This window comes from Mirounga angustirostris, unplaced genomic scaffold (assembly GCF_029215605.1).
Source record: "Mirounga angustirostris isolate CCGP_5_RB_7025 unplaced genomic scaffold, mMirAng1.0.hap1 SCAF_10, whole genome shotgun sequence".
NCBI lineage: Eukaryota > Metazoa > Chordata > Mammalia > Carnivora > Phocidae > Mirounga > Mirounga angustirostris.
Window position 1 is genome coordinate 130,410,546 of NW_026991718.1, and position 26,109 is coordinate 130,436,654.

General features: G+C 43.0%; 1 protein-coding gene across 1 annotated transcript in view; it reads right to left on the bottom strand.

The window, feature by feature from the left end:
* BCAS1 (brain enriched myelin associated protein 1) overlaps positions 1–26,109 on the bottom strand; it is a 111,974-nt gene that overhangs the window by 36,414 nt on the left and 49,451 nt on the right. The window contains exons 5-8 of the mRNA XM_064573556.1: positions 24,493–25,064; positions 4,410–4,568; positions 3,367–3,411; positions 932–1,066 (exon numbers count right to left, since the gene is read on the bottom strand). Coding sequence (XP_064429626.1) covers positions 932–1,066; positions 3,367–3,411; positions 4,410–4,568; positions 24,493–25,064 — 911 coding nt within the window. The remainder of the gene's footprint in view (positions 1–931; positions 1,067–3,366; positions 3,412–4,409; positions 4,569–24,492; positions 25,065–26,109) is intronic.

A 26,109-nucleotide genomic window follows, 5' to 3' on the forward strand; every position in this document is an offset into this window, starting at 1 on the left:
CGCAGAGCAGGGAGCCCGATGCGGGGCTCGATCCCAGGACCCTGGGACCACGACCTGGGCCGGAGGCAGACGCTTAACGACTGAGCCACCCAGGTGACCCGCTTGCGTTTTTATTTGGGTTCAGTATGAGCATAGTTAAGACTGAGAATGGATGGAACACACCACAGAAAGATAAAATTATTTTCTTGAGGTTAGAAGAGTATTTCCCAAAGCGTAGGAAGCATACCATTGGTATCACAGATAATTTTAGGTAATGCAGAGATAAAATGCTAAAAAAACATTAAAATGGAGAAAATACTCTTCCCCCCGCCACCCCAACTCTCATCTAATCTTTCTAAGAACATTCGGGGGGAAAAGCTTACTCTGATGCTGGTACATCTTTAACATTTTTCTATTGCTGGCAAATTGCATTTTAATAAAGCTAGAAAGGCATTAGATTCGGAGTTGACACAAACATGGTAGCTAGAATGCAATTTTTTTTATTAGCCATATTCATGGTTACCTCTTTATGAAAAATGACTTGAGTTTTCCATGTATCATGTAATATAAAGTTTTCTTTAGAGATACATTTAAATAGGAAATGAGTCCTTTTTAATATAAAAAGATCAACCAACTAATACTATATCTGACAAAAACGATGAAGATGGTATGCATACTTTCAACATTTGGGAAACACTGAGTTAGAAGGATAATTTCAGAACCCTGGTCCACACTAGGAAGAAACTAGTCAGATGTTTATGTATAATTACGGAGAAGAGAGTCATTGAAATTTGACTCAGGTCATTTTTAATTCCCTGTCATGATTCCAACCACACAAGGCTGTCTTCCCTGAAGCAGAGCTGAGGGGACCCAGGACAGCCACGTGTACACGTGGTGAAGACCAGGGTTCTCTCTCTTTTTTTTTTTCTTTCTAATTTAACAAGATACAGACCTTATGCCTAAAGAATTTTCTAAATGTGAATCCTAGCCTGGGGCTATGCAGGTGCTTTTTCTTGGTGACTTTAGCTTGGTTCTCACAGGTCTTCTGTCCAGCTTGGCCATCACAGACACTTTCTGCTTTGGATGCCTTTTGGGCAATAGCAGTCATAGCTTAGAACTTTATTTTTAAACAAAATCCCCCCCCCCCCCCCCGATCGTTTTTAAGTTCATTGAAACACTTTGACATTAGCTGCTGGTATATCACCCCCATCCCCCAACCACAACATTCACATCATGTGACTGTTCCTCTTTTTTAAACTCTCAGAGACAATTTGCTACACAGTAGATTCCCAGTCTATTTTGAGTACATGTCGATTTTCAACAGGGCGACCTATTTAAATGACCCAGATTAACCCAAATCCATTTGCTAAAGACAATCACAGGACATTTAAGCTCCATCTATATGATATAAAATATTCAGATAAAAAAAAGAAGATAACACAGCCCCTACTTGATCATTTTAAAGATCTAAACACTCTTGTCTCATGGGAAAGGAAAAGATACATGAAAACAATTTATTTTTGCATCTTGGAGTCAAGACAAGCACTGCCTGGAGGGCTTTCTTTCTCCAACCCATCTTTTATTCAGTATTAGAAACTTCAGGGAAGCAATATCTGCAAACATTTCAACCGACTTCTAGGTGGGCAGCTCTCCCAGGCAAGAGAAGTGTCTACTGCGTGCCCGTCCACTGAGCCAAAGATGGGGGAGATTGGAACTGCAACAGCCCAGCAACAACCATTCAGAATTGTCGACTCAAATTACAAATGGCAGGGGATTTTGCTCAAAATTGTCCAGGCCAAACGGGAAGATGGACAAACCGTGTAAATGTTTCAAAAGCAAGAATCTAAGAACTTTGGCAGAAAGGATGTTAAAAACACAGGTTTGTGGAAAGAGGTCGGTTGGTGTCATAGATGACCTACATTCACAAAACCCTCTTCTGAGGCTCAGCTCCACTTGAAGTGACCCTGACCTCTCTGGGCAGGGTCGGGAGATTTTATCAGCTAGGTTCGTGCCGTTGGGGCCTTGGTGCATGAGCAGCTGAAGAGAATGAGTGCATCAGGTCACTTGGGAAGCCACACAACACATCCACATACCCCACTGTTTATAGCTTATTGTGCTGTGTGATTTCAAACAATGCAAGACACAGAATCAAAAGAGAAGCATTTGGACCCAACTATTCATTGAACTTGACCTTAGCTGCCTTATAGCAGATGACTAATTTTATAGGAAAATGCATGTAGATACCTCAGATAAATATTTGTTTCTACTGGGAGAAGAACATTCTAGAAGGAGCAATCGATAACTACAAATGTCATCATGGCATTCAATACATCTTGCAGTGATTATGGAAGTAGCCATCAAGAGTTCCATGGTTTACCAGGCATTGTCACTCTTCCTTCAAGGCCGGGGTGGTGAGACAGAATTTTTATTGTCCCAACTTTACAGATGTTGAGATCTGGATTCAGATAGGTTTGGATCATGTCACATAGCTACCACAAAACAGGCCTGGAGCTCAAACTCAGGTCTTGAGACAAATTCTAGGATCCTTTTCCCAACCTGGCCCCTTCGAATATTGGTAACAGATGTATTGGGCTGGCCAAGCCATTTACTGGGTCCCAGTGTCTTTCAAAGCACTCTCAGTTATCAAAAGAAGGACGCAAGACACTTATCTGTCACCAAGCTCAACTTTCCTCACGATTCCCGTGAAAGTTAAACCATGTGTTCCATTAGGGATAATCAGTTCTGTCAAGTGTAAAGGAAAACATCTCTAGAAAGTAATTGTTCTGAATAAAATTTATTCTCAGGGGAATTGGTTGGATCTCTAGGATGACAGTGAAAAAATTTAAGCTCTCTAGGGCATCCTAACTCTAAACATTCCTTCCCTTGGCAAGCGTCCAATGGTGACTTTCATTTCACCGAACAATTGCCTTTGTGGTGGAGATTTATTTTTTCCAAATTATATGAAAAACACGGAACGCATTTTTTAAAAACCAAAAATGGAGCAGTTTACTTCTACTTTAAATTGTCTCACCTCTTTCTCATTTCCAGTGGCTAATTTGTACTATATTCCTATATTCCCTGGGTCTCTTCACACACAAAAAGACTAACGTGATATATGGTTGTTAGTATTCTGTTCTTATTTTATATAAGAAATTGGTCATTGTGAAATTGTTTATCCAGAGTTAGCAAATATTTCAAGCTTTCCACTAAAATTTTCATCAAAATACCACTGACCCAAACAAAACACGTTAAAGACAATTTAACAGCACTATTAAATTGCTAAATACACACACACACATACACAATTCAAGAAACAAAGCAGCAGACACAAATCCAAATCCAATCCCATACACAAACCCAAACATGAACACACTTCAAACTACCTACCGTGTCTTCCAGATCTTTTTTTGTTTCAGCTTTGCTAGGTGAAACCTTAAAAGTTTAAGAAAACCAAATATTAAAAATCATAGCTAGCTCTTTAGGGTGATTTGATTTCATAGAGACATCGTTTTTGGGGGAGTGGTACAGTTCACTCTGCAGGTAAAGAATGTAATGAGAAGTCCTTTTCAGTGCAAAGGCATTCTACCAAGTTCAGTAGAAAGCCACGGTCTTCTGGATAATTTCTAGGTATAAAAGAGTTTGAAATATTAGTGTTTTCTAATGAAATACATCAGACCTTATACATTCACTAAGAGCCTGACCACCTTCAAAATTGTCTCCTGGAAGGCCACAGACTTTCCATCACTCCTACCACTAATCCAAACAAACACCCCTTTGGTGTTTGTGGCACATTCTGTTGACTTGTTTTTACCTTTTGAGGCTAGTCTTGGGCTTTGGAAAGAATCCAAACACACTTGGAGCTGTCTGTTTGATTATGCATTCATTGATTCATTGATTCATTGATTCATTGATTCATTCAGCCCTCTCACAGGTCTGGTATGGGCCAGGCTTGACTGCCTTGAGGAGTCAGAGACAAGCAAGCCTTAGAGGATCTGGGTCCCTGCCTCTATGCCATCAACATAGTAGATTCTGATGTAACAAGATAGGAAGTGATTTCTTCAGTTTTATTTGCCATCTGAAGGCAAGACTGCTTTGATAGATCAACAACTCAAGGAGCTTTTTTCCAATTATGCTTATGATCAATGACCATTAGACATGGGACTTCAGGAGAGTGGCATCGCAACACAGCTCATGTCACACAATTGGGGCACCTGATGTTCATACCACAGCTCCCGGCTCTGAGGGCTCCCTCACTGAATGCTCGATGTGACACAATCCTCTTGCAAAGCACATCTTGTCCCTGTTCCCCAATGTTCCAGCTGCACCATCATGATCCCCCATCCGGTGCAATAACAAATATACATCATTCGCAGAATTAACACAACTTTTGAGCAAAAGGAAAGAGGAAAGAAGGGGCAACAACCACTCACCAGAGTTTTAAAGAAGCTCATGATGGAATTATTATTCTTCGTTGTGTTTGTGGTCTGGGGGTCCTCCTTTGCAGTCTCCAGCTCTTCCAGGTCCCCGGGGACAGAGCAACTCGCAGTGGGGATCTCTTGTCCTTCTCTCCCCTTGCTGTCCACTATGTCCTAGGTGTAAAACAGAGTTGTCACTGTCGCCACTGGTTGAATGTGGACTCTCACAGTAATAACTTTTGCTTTGCACCCCTTTCTCCCTGACCCTCTAATTCCAGCCATTCTTCTTCTGCCCACGGGTGTGCAGAACAATCAGGAGCTTATGAGAGTCACTCTTCCTTCCCCTCCTCTGCTTTCTAACATATTCAGCATTTGCACTCAGTTGGAGGGACATTGTTTGGAGCCAGAGGGTAACAAACATAGCAGAGCACGTTGCCTCCCAAACAAAGCCCCTTTTCTCCCAATTCTACAAGGAGGTTGTGTATGATGCCAATATTTCCCAACTTCATGGTCACCTAGTCTAATGATCTGTACATTATCCTCAGAGATGCCTCCATTTGATTTCCCACAATCCCCACAGTGAGAACCATATCAATTTTTTTTTAAGATTTTATTTATTTATTTGACAGAGAGAGAGTTAGGAAGAGCAGGAACACAAGCAGGGGGAGTGGGAGAGGGAGAAGCAGGCTTTCCGCCAAGCAGGGAGCCCAATGCGGGGCTCGATCCCAGGACCCTGGGATCATGACCTGAGCCGAAGGCAGATGCTTAACGACTGAGCCACCCAGGCATGCCCCTATCAACTTTTTTAAAAGCACTTTTTTTTTAAAGAGTTATTTACCCATTTTAAAGAGGAGAGCGCACAAGCAGGGGGGAGGAGCAGAAGGAAAGGGAGAGAGAGAATCTCAAGCAGACTGCACGCTGAGCATGGAGCCGATGTAGGGCTCGATCTCACCACCCCGAGATCATGACCAGAGCTGAAATCAAGAGTCAGATGCTCAACTGACTGAGCCACTCCAGGTGTCCCTAAAAGTATGATGTTTTAAAATAATAACTCCGTTTTGGGGACCTGGGAGCTTATTGGTGCAAGGGATGTGATACAGGGACTGATTTTCTCCTCTAACTCACGCAGAAGGGTAGGAACATTCCAAACCTATACTCCTTTCCTCATCTCTATGCCCGTGACCCTGCGCTAAGCCAGGTTACTTCAAACCCATCCATTCTTCACTGATGTCTTTCTGGGTCTTGCCATCCACAGCGTCTATGTATTCCTCTCTCTGAGTTTCTGTACCTCTGTTCTCCTCGGCACTCACTTGGCATGTAGGTTATGTACACAAGATTAGCCTAACACCAGAGGCCAGGCCAGAATAGTCTGCATTAAAAATGGGGCTTTTGTGGAAGGGCTATAAAAATACAAAAACACATTTTGATGAATATTTGATTTTTTTTTAAGATTTTTATTTATTTATTGAGAGAGAGAATGACAGAGAGACAGCATGAGAGGGTGGAGGGTCAGAGGGAGAAGCAGACTCCCTGCCGAACAGGGAGCCCGATGCGGGACTCGATCCAGGGACTCCAGGATGATGACCTGAGCCGAAGGCAGTCGCTTAACCAACTGAGCCACCCAGGCACCCCTTGATGAATATTTGAAATGGTAATAATGATATATGTATCCCGCAGGGGTACTTTCCAGCCTCAGCACTCCTTCCAAATGGAGAGGTGCTTCTTGCAAAATGCCTCATAAAGACCTGGAACTTCGTAAAATTAAAAGCAGCTAAAAGCCATGGCCTTAACAAACTTGTTAGGTTTTCTAGCTAATTCCAGGCAAAACCTGTTTTGTGTTGGAAGAGAAGCTCTTTTAAAGAACAGGTTCTCAGGGCACCTGGGTGGCTCAGTCAGTGAAGCATCTGCTCTCGGCTCAGGTGATGATCTCAGGGTCCTGGGATCGAGCCCCACATTGGGCTCCCTGCTCAGCGGGGAGTCTGCTTCTTCCTCTCCCTCTGCCCCTCCCTCCCGCTCATGCACACACACACACACACACTCTCTCTCTCTGTGTCAAAAAATAAATAAAATCTTAAAAAAAAATAAAAACAGGTTCTAATATGAGTTGAACTTTTTTTCTAATTCAAGATACAATTCAGATCCACGTTATTAAGGCGGAAGGATGGCTGAAAATTCTGTTTATAGCAGATGAGTGCCGGAGTACCCACAGGTGCGTGTGTATACATACAAATTTATTGTTCCAGTGTGCTTTAGAAAAATATTCCCAGCATCAAACCTATGGTACAATGGATATTTTTGCTTAGGTGACGCTGAGTACAAAGAACATTTGAAATAAAATTTGAAATAAAAAAATATTACATAAATAATCAAACAGGTGTTTGGAAAATGAGCCATTTATGAAAGTGGTATAAGGAATAAGTCTAATTGAGAAATGCCCCACTGGGTCTAACTTATGGTGTGGCCTAGGACGAAGTTATTTCCATTCACACATTTCCTCATCTGCGCTCAGTAGCTAAGGGGGAAACTTGAACTAGGGCCCAAACTGCAGAGAGACCACAGGGTGTCAGCCCGGGCCCTGGGGCCAGTAGCCCAGATTTTACTCCCTGCTCCACCAACCATACCTGTGCAGTCCTGCGCATGTTCCCTAACATCCGTGCACCGGTGGGCTCATCTATAGAAGGAGCATGATGAGTAGCACCTGCCCGTTAGAGCCGTGGGGGGAGTAAATGGGAGAGTCCACTTACAGGACGCAGGACAAGGCATTGCACCTGGTAAGCATTCAGTGAATGTTAGCCATTCCACAAGGCCTTCCTACTGCTGCCAGTCCATAGTGGACAAAGGCTGGGAGAGAGGACAGTCCTCTGAGTAAAAGACAAGTGAGCCCCTCTGGCCCACGGACGCTTAGTTGGACCGCATATTAGAACCACCTGGGCAGTGTTTAAGCCAATGCCCCTGCCCAGACCCCACTCAGACCAATTAAATGAGAATTTCTGGAGGTCTGCAGAATCCCGGGGGATACCAATGTGCCCCGGGGCTGAGTTCAACTGGAGTCGAGGGAAGGGAAGGCCCGAGGATGATGCCATGTTTGCCCTTGGCCATGGAGCCTGTCACAGGGAGATGGGTGGAGGTAGGGGAGGGGTTTTAGCCAGAGATAAGAGCACGAAAAATGTAGAGAAGATGAGGAGGGGGAATAGGGCTGGGGAAGGTTTGGGGTGAGGTTATTCAGTTCAACTAAGGTGGAGGGGGTATGACAGTCAGGGTGGTTAGGGAAATGCCACCCTGAGCCGGACTGAGGACGTGCTGAGTGCCAACTTAAGAAGTAGGTGCTGTGGAGGGTTTCTGGGCTGGAGCAGCCTTTCTGTCCCTCACCACGAGGTTGGGGTGCAGGGCAATGAGCCCCCAAAGCAGCAGAAAGTAGAGAGTTCCCTCAGGGAAATTTAAGGCAGAGAAGGCCCCATCTCTGCCCCAGAGGGAGTCGTCTGTGGTTGCCTACAACACAAAAAATGCAATGAGTCAAGAGAGGACATCAGCACCAAAAGGCAAAAAGGCTAGAGTTCTTTTCTCTCGATCCCTCCTCCCCGAACGCACACACCTGATGGCAGAGGAGAAGAAGTAAAAGGGTAAATCCTACCCCCTCCAGATGGTAAGTCCAAGGTCCTGTCAGAGCTCGATTCCAGAAAAAACTGGGATGAATGTAAAAATGGATATGATATGGAAGTTTTTATTTTTTTAAAAGATTTTATTTATTTACTTGTCAGAGAGTCAGCGCACAAGCAGGGGGAGAGGCAGGCAGAGGGAGAGGGAGAAGCAGACTCCCCACTGGGCAGGGAGCCCGATGCGGGGCTCGATTCCAGGACCTCCCAGGACCCTGGGATCGTGACCTGAGCCGAAGGCAGACGCTTAACCGACTGAGCCACCGAGGTGTCCTGAGATGGAAGTTTTTAAACTGGACTGGACTTTTGAATCCCTGCAAGGTTTGGGATCTGCCTGTGATAGCATAAGAATTAGGAAAGAAGCTGTTTATCAAGTGTCTACCAGGTGTGTCACGTGGCCACAGTCACTGCCCATATAGAAGCGAATGAGACGCACGCAGCCCTGTCCTCAGACAGCTGACATTCGAGCAGGGGAGCAAGGAAAAACCAAGCAAAGATACAGATGAACCAATAAATGTAACATGCCTCAAACTGTGAAGACTGCAAGAGAAAAAATGAAGAAGATGAGGGCACAGAGGGTGAATTAGACGCTGGGTGAAGTCCTCCAAGAACGGATGTGTGGGGGTGGGGGAGACACCTATTCTGGAAGGCTCCTGGCGTCCAGGCTGGGTCAGCTGCTCTGAGCCCCTCTGGCCCCACAGCCCACGGGCTCCCAGTGCTCCTCACAGTGAGCTCAAGGGCTGGATTCTAGGCCACCACCAGTTCCCAGACGGGCGTTTCGGGCAGGCAGCAATAGGCAATGATTCTTCTCTGAGATCCCAGGCTAGACACACAGGGAACATTTACTGAACTTCCTGGAAATAAAATGGAACACGGTGGAGTCAGCGGAAGGGGGGATGAATTGGTAGACGGTCAGGTGGTCCCCATGGGTCTAGGTGGCCGGCAGGGAAAACTTGACACAATGGCTCTCCTCTGAGGAAGGTGGATAACCGTCAGTAGCTCTTTGCCCAGCATAAAGCACTCTGGATGGAGGAGACACGGTTGGACAGGACTCCAGGAACGGAGGAGACCTTCAACTCTCTCCTCTGCCCCGTGGCATTTTCTCTTGACATCTCTGAAGACGCTCACCTCTGCCTCCCTGATTTCTCAGGTGCAGCAGGGTCTCGAGTCTTGGACAGCAACTGAGGGTAAGTGCCTCCTGTTCAATGCAAGGAGGTGGTGGGTCTGCCTGGGGATCCCCCCAGTGAGAGCTTTATGGCCTTTCACATTGAAATCCTCAGCTTGAACTTGAGCCCTTTCCTTGAAGTGTTCTTTGTTCTTCTTAGACTGTTTTTTTTGGTTTTTTTTAAAGATTTTATTTATTTATTTTGACAGAGAGAGACAGCGAGAGAGGGAACACAAGCGGGGGGAGTGGGAGAGGGAGAAGCAGGCTTCCCGCGGAGCAGGGAGCCCGATGTGGGGCTCGATCCCAGGACCCTGGGATCATGACCTGAGCCGAAGGCAGACGCTTAACGACTGAGCCACCCAGGCACCCCTAGACTGGCTTTTAGAGAGAACATGACTTCTGCTTCCAGAAAGATGGAGAATATGAACGTTTCCTTATCCTCCCAGTAAGCACAAGGGGAAGCCCCTGGTTTCTCTCTGCCAGACGGAGAGGAGAAGACAGACCAGCTAGGGAATGGAGGAACCACAGAGTGCGGAGTGCCCTGGGGTTGCTTTTTGCCTCATAGATCCTAGACTTGGAAATGGAGGAGGCAGCAACCTGCAAATACCCAAAAAATGACCAAAAAAACGCTGGCAAGGAGGCAGAAAAACTAGATCGCTCACACACTGCTTGCTGGTGGGCAGGCACACGGCACAGCCTGTGTAGAAAAGAGTTTGCCGGTTTCTTGACAAACTAAATACACAACCACAATACGACCCAGCAATTGCATTCCTGGGCCTTTTTTCCACCGGTGAAATGAAGACATATATTCACACAAAACCTACACATGGAAGTTTATAGCAGCTTCGTTTGTAATAGCCCCAAACTGGAAACAACCGCATGTGTTTCAATGGATGAATGGCTAAACAAAATGTGGTCTCTCCGTGGCACGGAATAGTATTCAGCAATAAAAAAGGAAGGAAAGGAGCAATATGTATTGATAGACTCAAAGACTTTGATGAGCCTCCAGAAAATTCTGCTGTCCAAAGAGGGTACATTCTGTATGACTCCGTTTATATACCATTGTTGAAAGGACCGAGCTATTGAAATGGAGCACAGATGGGTGGTCGTCAGAAGTTGGGAGAGGGCGTGGATGTGGGAGGGAAGTGGATGTATCTAGAAGAGGGCAGCATGAGGTGGAAATGTTCTCCATGGGACTGTATCAATATCAATATCCTGGTGGTGATATTGTAGCATAGTTTTGCAAGATGTTACCGCTGAGGGACCCTGGATAAAGAGATTTCTTTGTATTATCTCTTACAACCACATGTGAATCTACAATAATTTCAAGATTAATAATTAAAAAAAGGATAGTTCTGGAAGAGTAAGAATGAAGAATCAATAAAAAGTCCAACAATTCTGGAATAGGTCAATAAATTAGCATGTGGTACTGACGTGTGAGATTAACCTCTAGGCTGCACTAACCTCCATTTCTACGTGTAGGAATGAATACATTCCATGTGATGGAATATTCTGCAGCCATGAATTCTTTGAGGAAAAGTATAATGAGGAGAAAAAAAAGTCAATGATAATAATAATCATGACCAACCTTTATGTGTCAGGCCCTGCTAAACTAGTTAAAAAGGCCTCACGTAAGTCTTACAAGGATTTCGTGAGGTATGTACCATCTGCAGGTTTTTTTTGTTGTTGTTGTTGTTTTTTTACTGATGAATAAATTGAGGCATGAAAAGGATAAATAACTTGCGTATGGTCATAGAGTAGAACTGAATTTGACTCCAGGCCCAGATTATTTCGGAGGCAAAAAGTATGTACGCTCCACGCTGCCTTACCTCCACCAACTCCCTTCAGGTGTTTACTCAAAACCAAGAGTTTTCCTATTTAATTTCTCTTGCTTCTATTCCTCTCCCCTGCTATACAACACATTTTTTCCAGATACATATGGGAATTTAGTGTATGATAAAGATGTCGCCTCAAATCTATCCAAAGTGAAGGGCTGTTTAATCAAAGATACAGGGACAACAAGGTGGTCATCTGAAAACAAATTACCTGGTGTCCTAAGTCAACCCTATATAAGGACAGAATCCAAATGGATAAAAACGCTAGAAGAAAACATGGGAAAAATATTTATATTTTATAATTTTGGACTGAGAAGACTTCTGTAACTGTGACTCAAAATCCAGATGCCATAAAAGGAAAGATCGAGAGAAAAAAAATAAACATCCAAATGTTTGGAAACATTCTGTTGGGAGGCTGGTTTAAGAAGCAGGCACTCTTGTTCACTGCTGATTGGAATGTAAATTAGTTTAGTACCAATTGAGGCCAATTTGGCATAATCTACCAAAATTTTTAAGAAGAACAGACTCTTTTATCTAGCAATCCCCCTTCTAAGAATTGACTCTAAAAAACTTTAAGTCACACACGTGTGAAAAGCCAAATGCATGAGGTTATTTACTGCAGTGAGCACTAGCGAATGTTGGGAAACCAGTCCAATGTCATTGTTAGGGTCCCGGTGAACTAGTTCATGGCACATCCACACAGTTGAATACTACACAAGGGTTAGAAACGAGGAAGCTGTACAGATATGGAAATAGTGTTGCCTGAAAAAAAAAGCATGGAATAGACAGAGTGTATATTATATTACCTTCTGCATAAAAAAAAAAGGAATAAAAATTTATGCTTGCATTTGCTTATGTATTTCCAAAGAAACCCTGGAAGGATACACTTAAAAATGCAAACAGTAATTATCTATAGTAGGTGGCATTAGTAGACAGACCATTTTTAGAATTTCTTAATTTGAGCCAGGTATTACGTACAAAAATCAAAATTAAAACAAAATGTAGGCAACTAATTCCAAATTTAAAAAAACACCCAGAGGGTGAAACTAAACACAGTTGGAAAGATGATGCCTTACATATTGAGTTATTTGTAGAAGGATCTTTGTTCTTAACTACAAATATGTCTTTGCTATTCTCATCAAGCCTCCAGATCATTCTCAGCAAACAGAAACTTTAGACTGAAGCAAAAAACGCTCCCCAGGAAATATCTGGAAACTTCTCTGATACAAACAGGTGTTCGTGGTGTCAGCTTGTTTTTCATCTGAGTGGGAAGGAGCCTATTTTTCCCCCTTGCTGTTGGCTTCAAAGGGCAAACAGACAGGGACTCTAGTTAAGTGATCACAATTTGTCACTTTGAAAAATAATGCTGCCTTATCATAATTTGATCGTCTATAATAAAACCCACATGGAACTTCTGGCACCTTCCTTTAACTGTGAATTGTCAACTGGATTTCGGCCTCTTTAAACAAGGTCTACATTGTCAAAGTGAAAACATAAGCCATGAAAGCCTTGTCTGGAGCTATTAGTGATAAATGTCTCCCCCATCTAGGTTTCTTCACTGATGGCGTGCCCCTGGTTTCAGTTTGAATCGTTGTGCCGAGAATCAGCACCTAGCGTACAGCTTAACACAAGAAAATTTGTCCGAAGAACACTGAATGGTACAGAAACCCATCACTCCATTCCTTTCCATCTGTGAGAAATTTGAGCTACATGCTGCCTGGGATAAAAGGGAAAGCTCGGTTTCCTCTCCCACTTGGATGCCCCAACAGCACAAAGGGCAAGGTGTGCTAGGCAACAATGGTCTCCAGACCGTCTTCTTCTGAGAGGACCGTCACCTGCACAGGGCCACTGTCAGACTGAGGGAGAAAAATGGAATTTGGTTAATTCTTAAAGACAGAATTTATCTTCCCATTTGCCCAGAAGGGAAAGCAAATTAATAAAGAAGCAGGAAGGAACTCCAAAACCAAAGTCTACTAAAAATGTTCTGGGGGAACTTAAAAATTTCATATATATATATATATATATTTTTTTTTTTTTTCCTACATTACATATAATATATTTACTTTGTTTTCCCACGAAGCTCAAAACCACCTAAGGAGAGTTCATCACTGTAACTAATTTTTATTTTCCCCGATCTTCCCGCCCAAATTCACATCGGCTGATAAAAAGGCATTCATTCACATCATTAAGCCCATGGCAAAAATAGGGAAAGAACACAGCGCCTAAGAAATGCCAATTATGAAAGGTTTCAAAGACCGCCCATCCACAACCGAATTCCTCTTTCTCATCTCCTACTGGAGATTACTACACACCAGTTACAAGTGTATTTAAAAAGCCAGTGTTGTCTGAACAGGGATTTGCCATCCTAGCTCTGAATTGCATAGTTCCGGAATTACAGTCAAGAAAAAAAGTAACTTCTTGCGGAAACTTACTAGCAGCCTTAGGGCGGCAACTGCGGACGCCTCAAGCCCCACAGCGCGCTCTGCTGGAAGAATCCGGACATTACCTAGATTGTAGTATGTTCTCCAACTTAGCCAGGCAGTGCCCTGTGCTTGCTCCTTTTATAAAAAAGGAGAAAATATGGATGAGCAAAGAGGACAAATGTAATCCGCACCCATTATTCCGTTACTGAAAATGACTGCTATCAACAATGTGTAATTTTTCATTCCACATCCCTCTCTGGATTCCTAAAGGATGCATAGGTGTTGGCAAGCGGGCAGATAGGATTTTTACCCTAAAAGGATTCTTCCTGTTTTGAACCCTGCTCTTCTCATTTATCACTGTCTTCACAGGTCACTCATTCCATTTCTGTGTCATGCTGGCTTATGACGTCTGGTGTAAGGGTGTCCCATAATCAACAGAACAGCTCCCTTATTGGACCGTTTTAATCATCCCAACTTTCCTCTTATAGACATTGCTGGAATTAAAAAAAAAAAAAAGCCTTGTGGATAAAATTTTGTCCATTTTCTCAATAAATTCCTAGGTGTCAAATTGCTCGTTCAAAAAGCACACTGTTTGAGGCTGCCAACATGCCAGGGTTGAAACAATCTTCTTAATTAAGAAATTATCAAAGGCTTCAGAGGGCAATACAAATAACCTAAAAATATTGAAACGTGAAAGCTATCTTTTCTTTCTTTTCTGGCGTGTTTCCTAAGAGGGGAATCTAAGCTGCATGACACAGGTCTAAAAACGTTCTATTTACCCATTTTCCCTCCTCTTTGGAAGAGAGGCAATATTGTTCATTTCATCTGCTTGTTCTAATTGAAACAGACTCGGCTGGACCAGCTATCCAGCATGATGCTCTTTATGGTAAATCGTAAGATCACCACTGCAGACCTAACCTCAGGGTATTAAGACCTCAACTCATAGCTCGGCAGCAAAACCTAACACAGCACCTATATGTGATAGAGCCTCGTTAATCCATGGTGTTGACTGATCCAGAGATATTGTATTTATAAGATTAAATAAAGCAGTTGTTCATTGTGGTCAGAGTTGGAGGGGGAAAATAAATCTATCAAAGAAAGCAATTCACACTTGCTTCCTATGAATAAGGTTTTCCATTTTCTCTCTCAGAACTCCTCCACTTGAGGGGTAAGTGAATTTGTCAACTTGATCTTTAATGGTAAGTGAAGTGTGGATAGAGAATTAAGCAATGAAATGTGCTTTTCTTGCCTCTTTGTTTTGTTTTATTTTTGCAGCAGTCATTGCTTTGGGGCACCCTCTTAAAGTCCACTATGTATGATATAAAATGGAAAAATACAGTTGCTGTGGGCAAAGAGTGGGTGGAGAGTGGTTCCCAGGACAAGTCCCGTCGGGCAAAAGGGATTTGTGGAAGATTCTTCTGTTCCAACATGTGCAAGCTCCAGAGTGACTGTGGCATTTCACATTTATTAGAGGGAAAATATCCAGTTTTTTTTTAAAAGTACCTCAAAATATAAAAGCTAATGACCCAGAGACTAGAATATGTTTGTCATCTGTTTAACAAACACTTCTCAGTAGCGAGAAAACTGTTTTGCATGCTGCCAAAATTAGGCTGCAGACCTTCTAAGAATGGTTTGGCCTCGTGCAGAAAAAGAAAAAAAAAGTCCCATCCTTTTCCCTGAATTTTTAGCTTAGACCGAACTCCTTGGCCTTGCCCCCTACCCACTTAATTGTTTGCTACCTCTCCACTCTACTTTCTCTGTGTTCATGTCATCCATAGCCTTTTTTTATTTATTTGTTTATTTGTTTTTTTTTTTTTTAAGATTTTATTTATTTATTTGACAGAGAGAGAGACAGCGAGAGAGGGAACACAAGCAGGGAGAGTGGGAGAGGGAGAAGCAGGTTTCCCACCGAGCAGGGAGCCCGATGTGGGGCTCGATCCCAGGACCCTGAGACCATGACCTGAGCCGAAGGGAGACGCTTAACGACTGAGCCACCCAGGCGCCCCTGTTCATTTTCTTTTTCTTCTTTTTAAAAAGATTTTATTTATTTATTCATTTTGGAGAGAGAGAGCACGGGGGGAGGGACAGAAAGGGAGGGAGAAGGAGAATCTTAAGCAGACTCTGCGCCCCCAATGTGGGGCCCAATCTCATGACCCTGAGATCATGACCTGAACCAAAACCAAGAGTCAGAGGTTTAACTGACTGAGCTACCCAGGCGACCTGTTTATTTCCTTATTTACCATTGTTCTCTTCATTGGAATGAAAGCTTTCATGAGGTATATCATTCTATCTACCCTTAAATCATTCCTGGCACAAAGTACTCAGATGTTTGTTGAATGGATACATGAGAGTATTCAAGCCTCTTATTTATTGTTCAACACCTGCCAGTAGAATGACTCTCAGACTGGATTTACAGTTTATTAACAAGATGGTCACCTAAGTAGTTTCAAATTGTTATAAGTGCCAGGAAGGAAGTAAAGTGGTCTGTAAAGGAGATATTTCACTTTATTCTCAACCTTACCACAAAAAAGTAATAATGTAAGTGTTGTAGCAAAGGACAACTCCCATGTCACACTGTTGGGAACAAGGGAGAAGTGGGGACTGGATAAGCTGGAGAGTGAATGCCCCATCCCAAGCAGCAGCCACAACTCACATCCTGTCCGGGAATACAGGACGAAACTTCCCACTTTCCAGAAATATCTGAAACCTGGAAGTGTCTTGGAATTTCATAATTTTAAAATTTTGTCAACTTTGTCCATTTCAAAATGTTATCCATCATCTAAAATATTAAAACACTGTGAAGTTAAAATAAAATCTATCTGTGGTTTGCTGCATCCTGCAAGAGGCCATTTTCCAACTTTGGTCTACACACCTAGCTCAGCATTTCCAAGAACAGTCCCTCAGAAGCCATGCCCAACTGTTAGACGGCTAGCAGTTTTATGGGTAATAAAGTTTAAGAAATGCTCAGTTAAACAAAGTGAAGCAGATCTGTTTGCTGCAGGACTTCTCAGGCCTTAAGGAGGCTGATTCTATTGTAAATCTTTAGGAAAGAGGATAAGGCAAGTTGTATTTTCTTTCTTTTTTTTTTTTTTAAAGATTTTATTTATTTATTTGACAGAGAGAGACACAGCGAGAGAGGGAACACAAGCAGGGGGAGTGGGAGAGGGAGAAGCAGGCCTCCCTGCCAAGCAGGGAGCCCGATGCGGGGCTCAATCCCAGGGTCCCGGACCACGACCTGAGCCGAAGGCAGACGCTTAACGACTGAGCCACCCAGGCGCCCCGCAAGTTGTATTTTCTAAAACTATTTGATGGTGAGCCCTGTTTCAAGGTGGATCTCATTGGACCAATGTTCCACAGTTAGCTAATGTCCCAAACTATTAGCTTCAGAAATTTTTTAAAAATATAAGATGCTTTAAAAGGTTCCAAATATTCCCTCTTTTTTGAACTTATAGGCACAGGGGCTAAGCGTGTGGGCACTGGTGATAAATTCCAGCTCTCTTGCTTTCTAGCCATAGGACCTCACGCAAGTTACTTCACCTCTCTTTGAGTTAGTAAATGCTCAATAAATTAGGGCTATTATTATAGCCTGGCAGGGAGTGAATCAGACTGGATAGCACCAAAGAGAAAGTTAACTCAAAATTTATTTTGCATATCCATTGCAAAACACCATTCACTTAATATTCAGCCATGATGATTAACACCATAACACGTTAAAGACTGAATTAAAAATACTGAGGGGCCACCTGGGTGGCTCAGTCGGTTAAGCATCTGATTCTTGGTTTAGGCTAAGGTCGTGATCTTGCCCCGTATCGGGCTCTGCGTTTGGTGCAGTCTGCTTGACCTTCTCCCTCCACCCCTCCCCTCGCCCCCCCCACATGCTCTCTCTCTCTCTTTCTCAATGAATAAATAGAACCTTTAAAAAAATACCGAATAAATGATACAGATATATGATTCGACATAGTTTATCTCAGTGAAAGTATCTATATCATGCATATATTTTGAAGTCATTTTTTATTTAAAGCTGTGTTAGGCAGAGCTGATAATGAGATTGTGAGACTATATTCCAAGATTCTTTGCAGAGTCGTAACACGCTGTGTACCATCTTTGTTCTTGTCAAGTTCATCTAACAAACATCGCTGCATTCCAGGCAGTGTACCAGGCGCTGGGAACACTTGGTTGCATAAGACACAGCCACATCCCTCAAGATCACCATTTCCATATATGAGAAAGGTGATTATGGTGAAGAAATTTTTTCAAACATCATGTTGTGACCATTAGTAGATTAGAAAACAATTTAATGGGTCGAAACCAGCATTAAGAACAACAAACACAATAGAATAGAAAAGAATACAAAACACTAATGTGTGTTCTGTGCTGTGAAAACAGCACTATTCTGTGAATTCTTTGTTGCTTTCATGTGCGTGTCTATCAGGTCAAGGTGTGAAATCTAGTTCTTACTGTGGGTCATAATCAAATTAGACCATAGGAACAGGGGATCGGGGAGCAGCATCTACAGTTCCATGTACTCGATGATTTCCTGATATAAACTTGGATAGAAAAAAATATATCTGGTTTCTATTCATGGCATATCATCTTTGCTATCAGAGTCTGCTCTCTACTAAAGAAACTTGACAAGCCCTCCTTGGACCTTGACACAGATATGTGACTGAATTTACAACAGGTAACTCTTAGGAAACTCACTTTCCCTTTGAAAGGACACTATGACCATGGAGGTACACTACTTGAAACTCTGGAAGCCATCTGGAAACCACACGTGGGCAGACTTGTGAACCAAGCTAACAATACATGGTAGGCCCTGGAGAATGACTCATCCTGGAGTATGAAGATGTTGAACCAGTGTAAACCCCCTACCTCTAGAATGCTCACTATGCTCAAGAAATAATATATCCTCCTCATTAACTATGCCACTGGTGATTGGGTGGGTTTTTAACTTGCAGTCAAAGGCACCTTAAATGATAGACTATCCATATTCCATCATGCAGGAAGACCATTTTGTTTAGTTTATAATTCTTTATTTCTCACTTTCTGAGAACTTAGAAAATATACTGTTTCATTTAGCATCATTACTATTGACTGCCTGTATAATCCTCTATCCTTACAATCCCCCCTCAGGCAGGCAGTATCTTCCTTTTCTGGATGAAAACACAAGGTTTGGAAATGACTGAGTGTTACAGGTTTTAGCAACTGATGGATCTTGATTATGGTTCTGCCACTAAATTAGCTGTGTGGTCTTGGGCAAGTAACTTAACTTCTCTGAGCTCTAGCTTCCTCATCTGTTAAATGGCAATAAAAATACCTACCTTCTTGTGTTGTTATAAAAATCAAAGCAGATAAAATATGCCAAATGCTTACTATACAGCCTATGAATAATGAATTATTGAAAAGTGAGGCAATTATTATTATTTGACTTGATCACACAGCTAATAAGTGGTAGAATCTGAACTCAGCCCTGGATCACTCAAATTCCTACACTTGCACATCAACTCTGCTGCTGAAAACAGTTCATATCAAATGTTTCTTAGTGCTAAATCCATACAATTTATAAAAATTACAGTATCATAGCTAAAAACCTTGCTTACTACATAATTTGCATAATTTAGAACAGAGTTTCCTCTGTACTGACAAAGTCTTTTGGCGTGGGTAGTTCTCTTCACCTGTTGGAATGGCATGACCTTGAGGCTCTAAGGTAGACAAAACAAAATAAAAGCACAGCTTAAAGTTCACTTGGCACACCAACATGGGAATTAGGTGGTTTTTAAATTTTTTAAATTTTAACTTGTTGTTTCCAATGTTGCACATCCTAACATTTAAAAGAATTAAATAGAAATTTCCTCAGACAAATACTCAATTTCGCCTAGTCACAACCCCATTGCACAAATTTCAACAATTTGGTCAAAACATAATGTTGAGCATGAAAAGTATGGGCTTGGGGGATGGGCATTTCTCTTTAGCTATGTAGCTTGGAGTCAGTGACTTGGTTTCCCTAAAGCTTGGATTTTTTCCTCTGTAAAATGGTAAAGACACAGAAATTCCTGCTTAAGTTTTGATGTTTTGATAAGACACTTCCTTCAAAGCAATTTTGTTACTGAATTTGACTTAATGTATAGCATAAAAAACAAATACTGGAGGATTCACTCAGCCTCATGGAGAACCTGGCATTGAAGGTGAAGTGAATTTTTGGTAAAGAGAGAGAGAGACAGGAGGAGAAAATGTGCATCTGTGCAGGTCACATGGGGGGCATTCTGACTGAGTGCATTTAAGCGAATAATGGCAAATACATCTGAAACACAGAGGAGAGCCAGTGGAGACCCTTCAATGTCAGACTAACAAACCGCGGCTTGCAGGCAAGGGCGCTGAACTTCTATTTTTGCTCAAATAATTTTATAACTCCTGCACCTTTTGGTTTCCTTTAACTCAAATCAAGACTTTGGGTTGAAAGCTACATTGCTTTCAAATTAGATTCAACAGTGCTGTCTCGGTGAGCTTCGGTTGAGAACTATGGAAGGGCAGAGTAAAAAGACAAAAATGTTGATTAACGGGGGAAAACCATGATGCTAATAATAGCTGAATTTTCTTTTTCTCAAAATGCAGCATCTCGGTGCTGAGTTTTCTGCATGGCTTATCTCTTTTAACTTTTACAAGTGTGAATAATGGGAAAATGTGGTTGGCACTGTTGATATCCCCATTTTACAGATAAAGAAACCAAGGTTCAGAAAGTTTTAGTCACTTGTCCAAGGTCACACAGCCAGTAGGCAACAGACGCTGAGTTGAAACCTTAAGCTACTTGACTACAATGCTTGTTTTAATTCCCTACTTTACACCATGTAGGATTCCGGAAATCTTGGTTCTTTAATTCCATTTCTACCACTAAATAGCAGGGGCAGGGTGGGGTTGCCATTAAGTGAGATGAGGAAGCCTGTGGATGACACAAGTAAGCATGCTGTTGCTTGTTGTTAGGTGTGAGAGAGGAGTTCAGTTTTGCACATGTTGGGCGAGCCTTCAAATGGAGATGTCGAAATTCAAGTACCCATGTCAAGAGGCAGCTAGATACTTAAGGCTCGACTTCAGGGGTGGATCTAGGCTACAGACATGAATTTGGGACTTGTCAGCAGATAGCTGTATTTAAACCCTTGGGACTGGGGGTGTCTCTACGGTAGTAAGTGTAGTCAGAGAAGATGTCTAGGAATTGAAGACTGGGGAACTCCACGGTTTGGAGGATAAGATCCAGCAAAGGAGATTAAAGAACTGCGGGCAGTGTGGGGGTGGTGAGGGACCAGGTGAAGAAGGGTGTCGGATGTGACTAGCAAGGCCAGTAGGACATGACTGAGACATCCGGGGTTTGGCAGCCATGGTGAGGGCCCCGGGGAGTTGCGACATCATGGCCACTTCGACAAGAACAGTTTTTGTGGAGGATAAAAGCGTTCAAGGGAGAAAAGGATAGGAGGAAGCAAAAACATGGAGTATTTTTCTTAATATCTGTAGTCGGAATGAATTTGAGGATCGGTGTCATTTCTCACAATGTCCCTTTAAAAAATTACATCTCTTACTAGATGATATGATCTTTGAAGGACTAGAACGTGATTTATCTTTAAAATGCTTTGCCAAGTTTGGTGTTTAAATAATAAGTGGGGAATTTAGTTAAACTTTTAAAGAAAGGCATATTCTTGTTTAAATCTCCTGAATCCGTGCTTGGTAACAGGTTAAGCCCCTCCCCCTCCCCCAACTCAAAGATGCTTCTGGAATTACTGGTTGACAACAGACATGCAGTGTTTGTTTTTTTTTTAACGGATAAAGATCAAATTTTCATTATGTAACTTTTTTTTTTTTTCTTTTTGCAATGACTCTCTTAAATGCATATCTTATAGCTCTGGTCCAATTGTTGAGGGGCTAGAAAAATTAAAAAAAAAAAAAAAATCTCGTCCCTGCCAACATGTTGGTTTGTGTGAATCACAGCTCAGTGAAACCCTTCAGGCATATAATTTATCTTTTCTTTGGCTTATGTAGTAAATGCTTCATTTGTTCATGAATTCTGGCCTTGTTTTAATTATGCTATGCTCTGAATGTAGTTTTATGAGGCACAAAAATAAGATTGTCGTTCTGAAAACACAGAAGATTTGTGTGCTTCTCCCAGAATGAAATGGTGGCATCTTTCTCCCAATTCACAGCTCTGCAGGTTTGTGGTTGGAATTCCAATCCAAGAAGAAGCATGCAGTGAGACTGGGGGAAAGGGTTTGTGTGAGTGGGAGGGAAGGGGCAGCTGACACACGGCTGAGCCCAGCGCATAATCTACGCTAAGAATTCTGAATCAATACATTGACGGCCATTTCCGCATAATGCGGTACTCCCACCAAGAAAGCCACTGATGGAGAAGTTTTATTCGTGTTACTTTCTGAGGCCTGGATTCTCTCATTACACTCATGGAACAATTGATTTCTCCCCCTCCCCTGCCCAATACAGACCACTCAGCCAGGGATCGGATGAGAAACATCAATAATCAGAAGGCTGTTTTTGTTTAAAAGCTTTGCAGGTATATGTATTTGAATATCCACAAGTTCACAGACTAACGGAGACAATAAATGGCTACTTCCTGGCTTTTCCATGTTTTATATGATATAGTACAGAATGGGTATTCAATATTCAGATTCCAGTGATACTACCAATAAAAGCATGGACATTTGTAGTGTAACAAAGACAAATGCAAACTTCACTGGTGAATCTAAGGGAGCAAACTCACTTTTTCCAAAAGGAGGATAAGTTACAACTTGGGGGTCTTCTGAGAGGTCCCGGTAACTTTAAAATATCTCCCAAGGGCTTGACTATATCAGATACCTGCCGTGCTCCCAACATAAGCCTCCATCTTCTGAATCAAATCTCGTTTTAGAACTCAATCTACTCAAATTCAGGTGCCAGTCCTGAGAGTCTTTAATAAAAAAAGCTGGGTTGATAAAGTACAGCTCTAAACTGTCCTGTGCTTTTCTTAGAATGGGAGTGGATTGATTGCATTGGGGTTTTATGGTTAAAAACGCTCAAGGGTCAGGTCTCAGATGCTAACCTGTTTTTCTTAATTAAGGTGGGGGATCTGGATAAGTCACTAGATACCTGTCCCAAGATAGTAAAGCTCAGTCCTTCATCCTCTTCCCATAAATAACTCCATCTTTTCCTGACTTGGGTAATGGGTTGGCTTTGGATGCCCACGTGAATGGAACATGTAACTTTTCACAAAGTTATAACCTCCCAATGGCCTCAGGATCCATGACCAATAATGAGAACTCAAGAGTTTCTGCTCAGAGTCAAGCAGTAAATCATTTCTCACATATTCATGAATATTGATGACCAGTTTCTAGCCCCAAGACAAGTAATTTTCCAGCTCCAGGTTTATACATTTGATGGAATGTTCCCCGAGCCAGCAAGGCCAATTCTCTTTGTGTCTGAGCATCTTCTTTGGCACTCGGCCTCCCCAAGGAGAGCACTTGGCACCTCGCACAAGGATCTCAGGGGTTTTGTACCTCTTCTCTTGTAGGACCACAAAGTCCCTGAGGACAAGGGCTCTGTCCCGGCCACCTCTCTAGCCTGTCTCACTTGTACCTGGCAGTGTCATACCCAGTAAAGATGTGATGCCTGGATGCATTTGAAGACCTACTTTGAATTCTAAGGAAAGCTATTCAGTTGGCCCTGAACTGGTACATTCGGGGAAATGGGCATTTGAAGGACAATTTTTAAACTTTTGAAAGAAAATCTGAAAATCAGTTCTTGGAGGAGAAATTTACAGAAACAGCAAGAATGCTGATAGTAGGAGCCTGAACACACAAGCCTGATTATCTTTCCCCAGTTGTAACTGTCCAGAATGTTTAGCTGGTGACTAACATTTAAAATATAATTCTTGACACCATCCTGGGTGCATTGAAACTGCAGACTAACGTGATACTCATTTTCTTTAAGGGGAATAATCTATGTACAGTGTTTAGTACAGAGCCTGGTATACTGTAAGTGCTCAATAAATGACAGCCAGTGTTATTAGCAACAGGGAATGCAATTAGTTGTTATTAAGATAACTATATTAACAGCCATGATATAGAGCCCTGTAATGAAAAACAGCTCCTCTAATTTTTTCCTGCTTCTAACCTCAACGACTAACTGCATTCCCAAATTTTGAAAAATACTGTTATTTACAAGTCCAATGACTAAAAAGACAAGTACCTTAAAATACACTGTATCAACTCTTATTTCCTTTTTCATTTGAGGAGTTCCTTTCTCGGCCCAAATACAAACAAACTCTCTCAAGATAAAAAGCCAATGCTCTTTTTTAAGATCAAAAGAATCTGCCTTTCTTTGTGCTGGGGGGGGGGGGGGGGGGGGCGGGAAAGCGGCTGATTCCGGATACCTCCTGAAAAAAATATCTAGTTTTTACAAAGATATTACTCCAGCTTATTGGAAAATAATTAGTACATAAAAGAGTCTGCCCAGAGCTGTAAAAGCTCTTTATTTAAACCCACACTTTGGTGCAAAAGACAGTTAAAGATCAATCCAGGCTATTAAAAAGAAGAAATGAAATGTATTCCAACAAAAGCCTATAAACATACGGAATGGGGAACAACCTACTGAGACCAGACAGGGCAGTGAAGTCTTTTAGGGACCATTTTTATTCTGCTAACACCTTTCCCTCCAGACTCCATTGATCATAAATGCAACCTGTCTTCCTCCATCTTTTAATAAATGGAAGGACGAATTCATCTGTATGTAACTCACCTCCTCTCTTCTTTTACATAAAGCAGATGTCACAGCTGTTATTGCTCTTCAAACAGATGTTTCCGCCCACAGAAACATGGGGGACACTCCACTACAATGTGCTATTTGTTCTAGAGGGGTCGACGGCTTGATGCCTTGTCAGGGCCCCTTGGTGACTGCCGAGCGATTTGGTGCCCTTGTCTTAGCCCCTCGGAGCCCCCCCTCCGTACCTCGAGCTGGGGTTCACAAAATGGATTGCCCTCGTCCAGCACTTACCCTCTCTGCAGGGACATCGTCGGACGGCCTGGACAATCCGGAAACTTCCTGGGCCTGGTCTTGACGCTCTGTGCCCTTGGCTTCCTGGTGGCTGTTGACTGGTGCCTTTTCCCGTCCCTTGTCCAGTTTGAAGAGTTTGTCCAAAAAGCTGGAGTCCTTAGGCTTGGAGGAGGCCGCTCCTCCTGACTCAGGTGAGACAGGCGCTTGTCCCCAAGGGGCAGAGAAGCCTCCGTCCCCCGCCAGGCTCTGGCCTGGGGTTTTATGTGGGTCGTGGCCCAGCGCAGCTGCTACCGGAAGTGCCACACTCTCACTTGGTTCTTTGTTCCCTAGAGTGTCACTGGAGCTGACATCGAGCTTCACTGATCCAGTGGATGAATCCGTGGCTTGGTCTCCAGTACGTCCTGGTACAGGCCGAGAGAGTGTCAAGAAAAAACGAGATTTAGCAGCTGGTGCCTCGGGTTTGGCCTCTTTCCCAAGATTCTTTCCGTTGGCATCTGCAACAGCGCTGATCTCCATTGTCTTGGGGGAAGAAGTGGCCACATTATCCTCCTTGACACTTATTCCCAAGTCGACTGTAAACACAAACATAAACAGCTCTGTCTTACCAACCCGGCGAGGAAATTCAAGGAAGGATAATGGACTCTGAACGTTTTATACACAGAGGCCATGATGAAGCGGGGGCTCTGTTGTTGTCCACTCACTCTGTGAGGCAGAACTTGGTTCTCTAGAACTCCTCTGACCCTGCTCTCCTGGGGAGAGAGGAATGGGGGGGGTAAGGGAGGAGGGCAGCCAGTTGGCGGAAGGCACATCCCAGGTGTTGTCCTAGTGACTCGTATTACTTCTCCAGTGGTAGCTTTGGAGGAATCTCATGAGAAGAAATTGTCATGATTTCATGGGGGAGACAGTAGTGGTCAGGAGCTTGGGCTCTGGAGCTAGAACAAGGTTTCTCCACCTCGGGACTATTGACATTTGGGGCCAGGTCATTCTTTGCTATGGGTGGTTGGCAGCGTCCCTGGCCTCAGCCCAGTAGATGCCAGTACCCCCCCACCCCCCAGCTGTGACAATCCAAAATGCCTCCAGACATTGCCCTATGCGGGGGCAAAAATCGCTCACATATGAGAACCACTGAGCTAAACTGTCTCTTGGAATCTGAGTTACTTAACTGTCCTGTGCCTCAATTTTCTGGCAAAGTGAGGCAAATGGTAGAACTTACCTCCTAATGTTGTGATGCAGATCACATGACAGACAGAACAGTGCCTGATGCATGTTCGTTGTTATCATTATCCGCAAGTGAGAAAAGTGGCTGCCACAGGGGTTGGTCCACGTCCCCACAGCCACCTGGTGAGCAGCTAAGTCGCAGAGTCTGGTTATGGGCAGAGACCCGACTCTGACATTTGTGCTCTGTCTTACCATCAGGCCTGTGTTAGCCTAAGCTCGTGGAAGATTTTAAAAAGTAGTACTCAGAAAGTTTCCATGTTGAAGGCTGGAAGGGCAAGCGTCCACACAGGGCCACAAACTGGACCTCCGACCAGCATGGAATCAGAGACATAGGTTAGTCTGCGTGTGGACGTGGGCTCGGCCTCCTCCTCCGGGGAGGAACACTGCTTCCAGCATCCA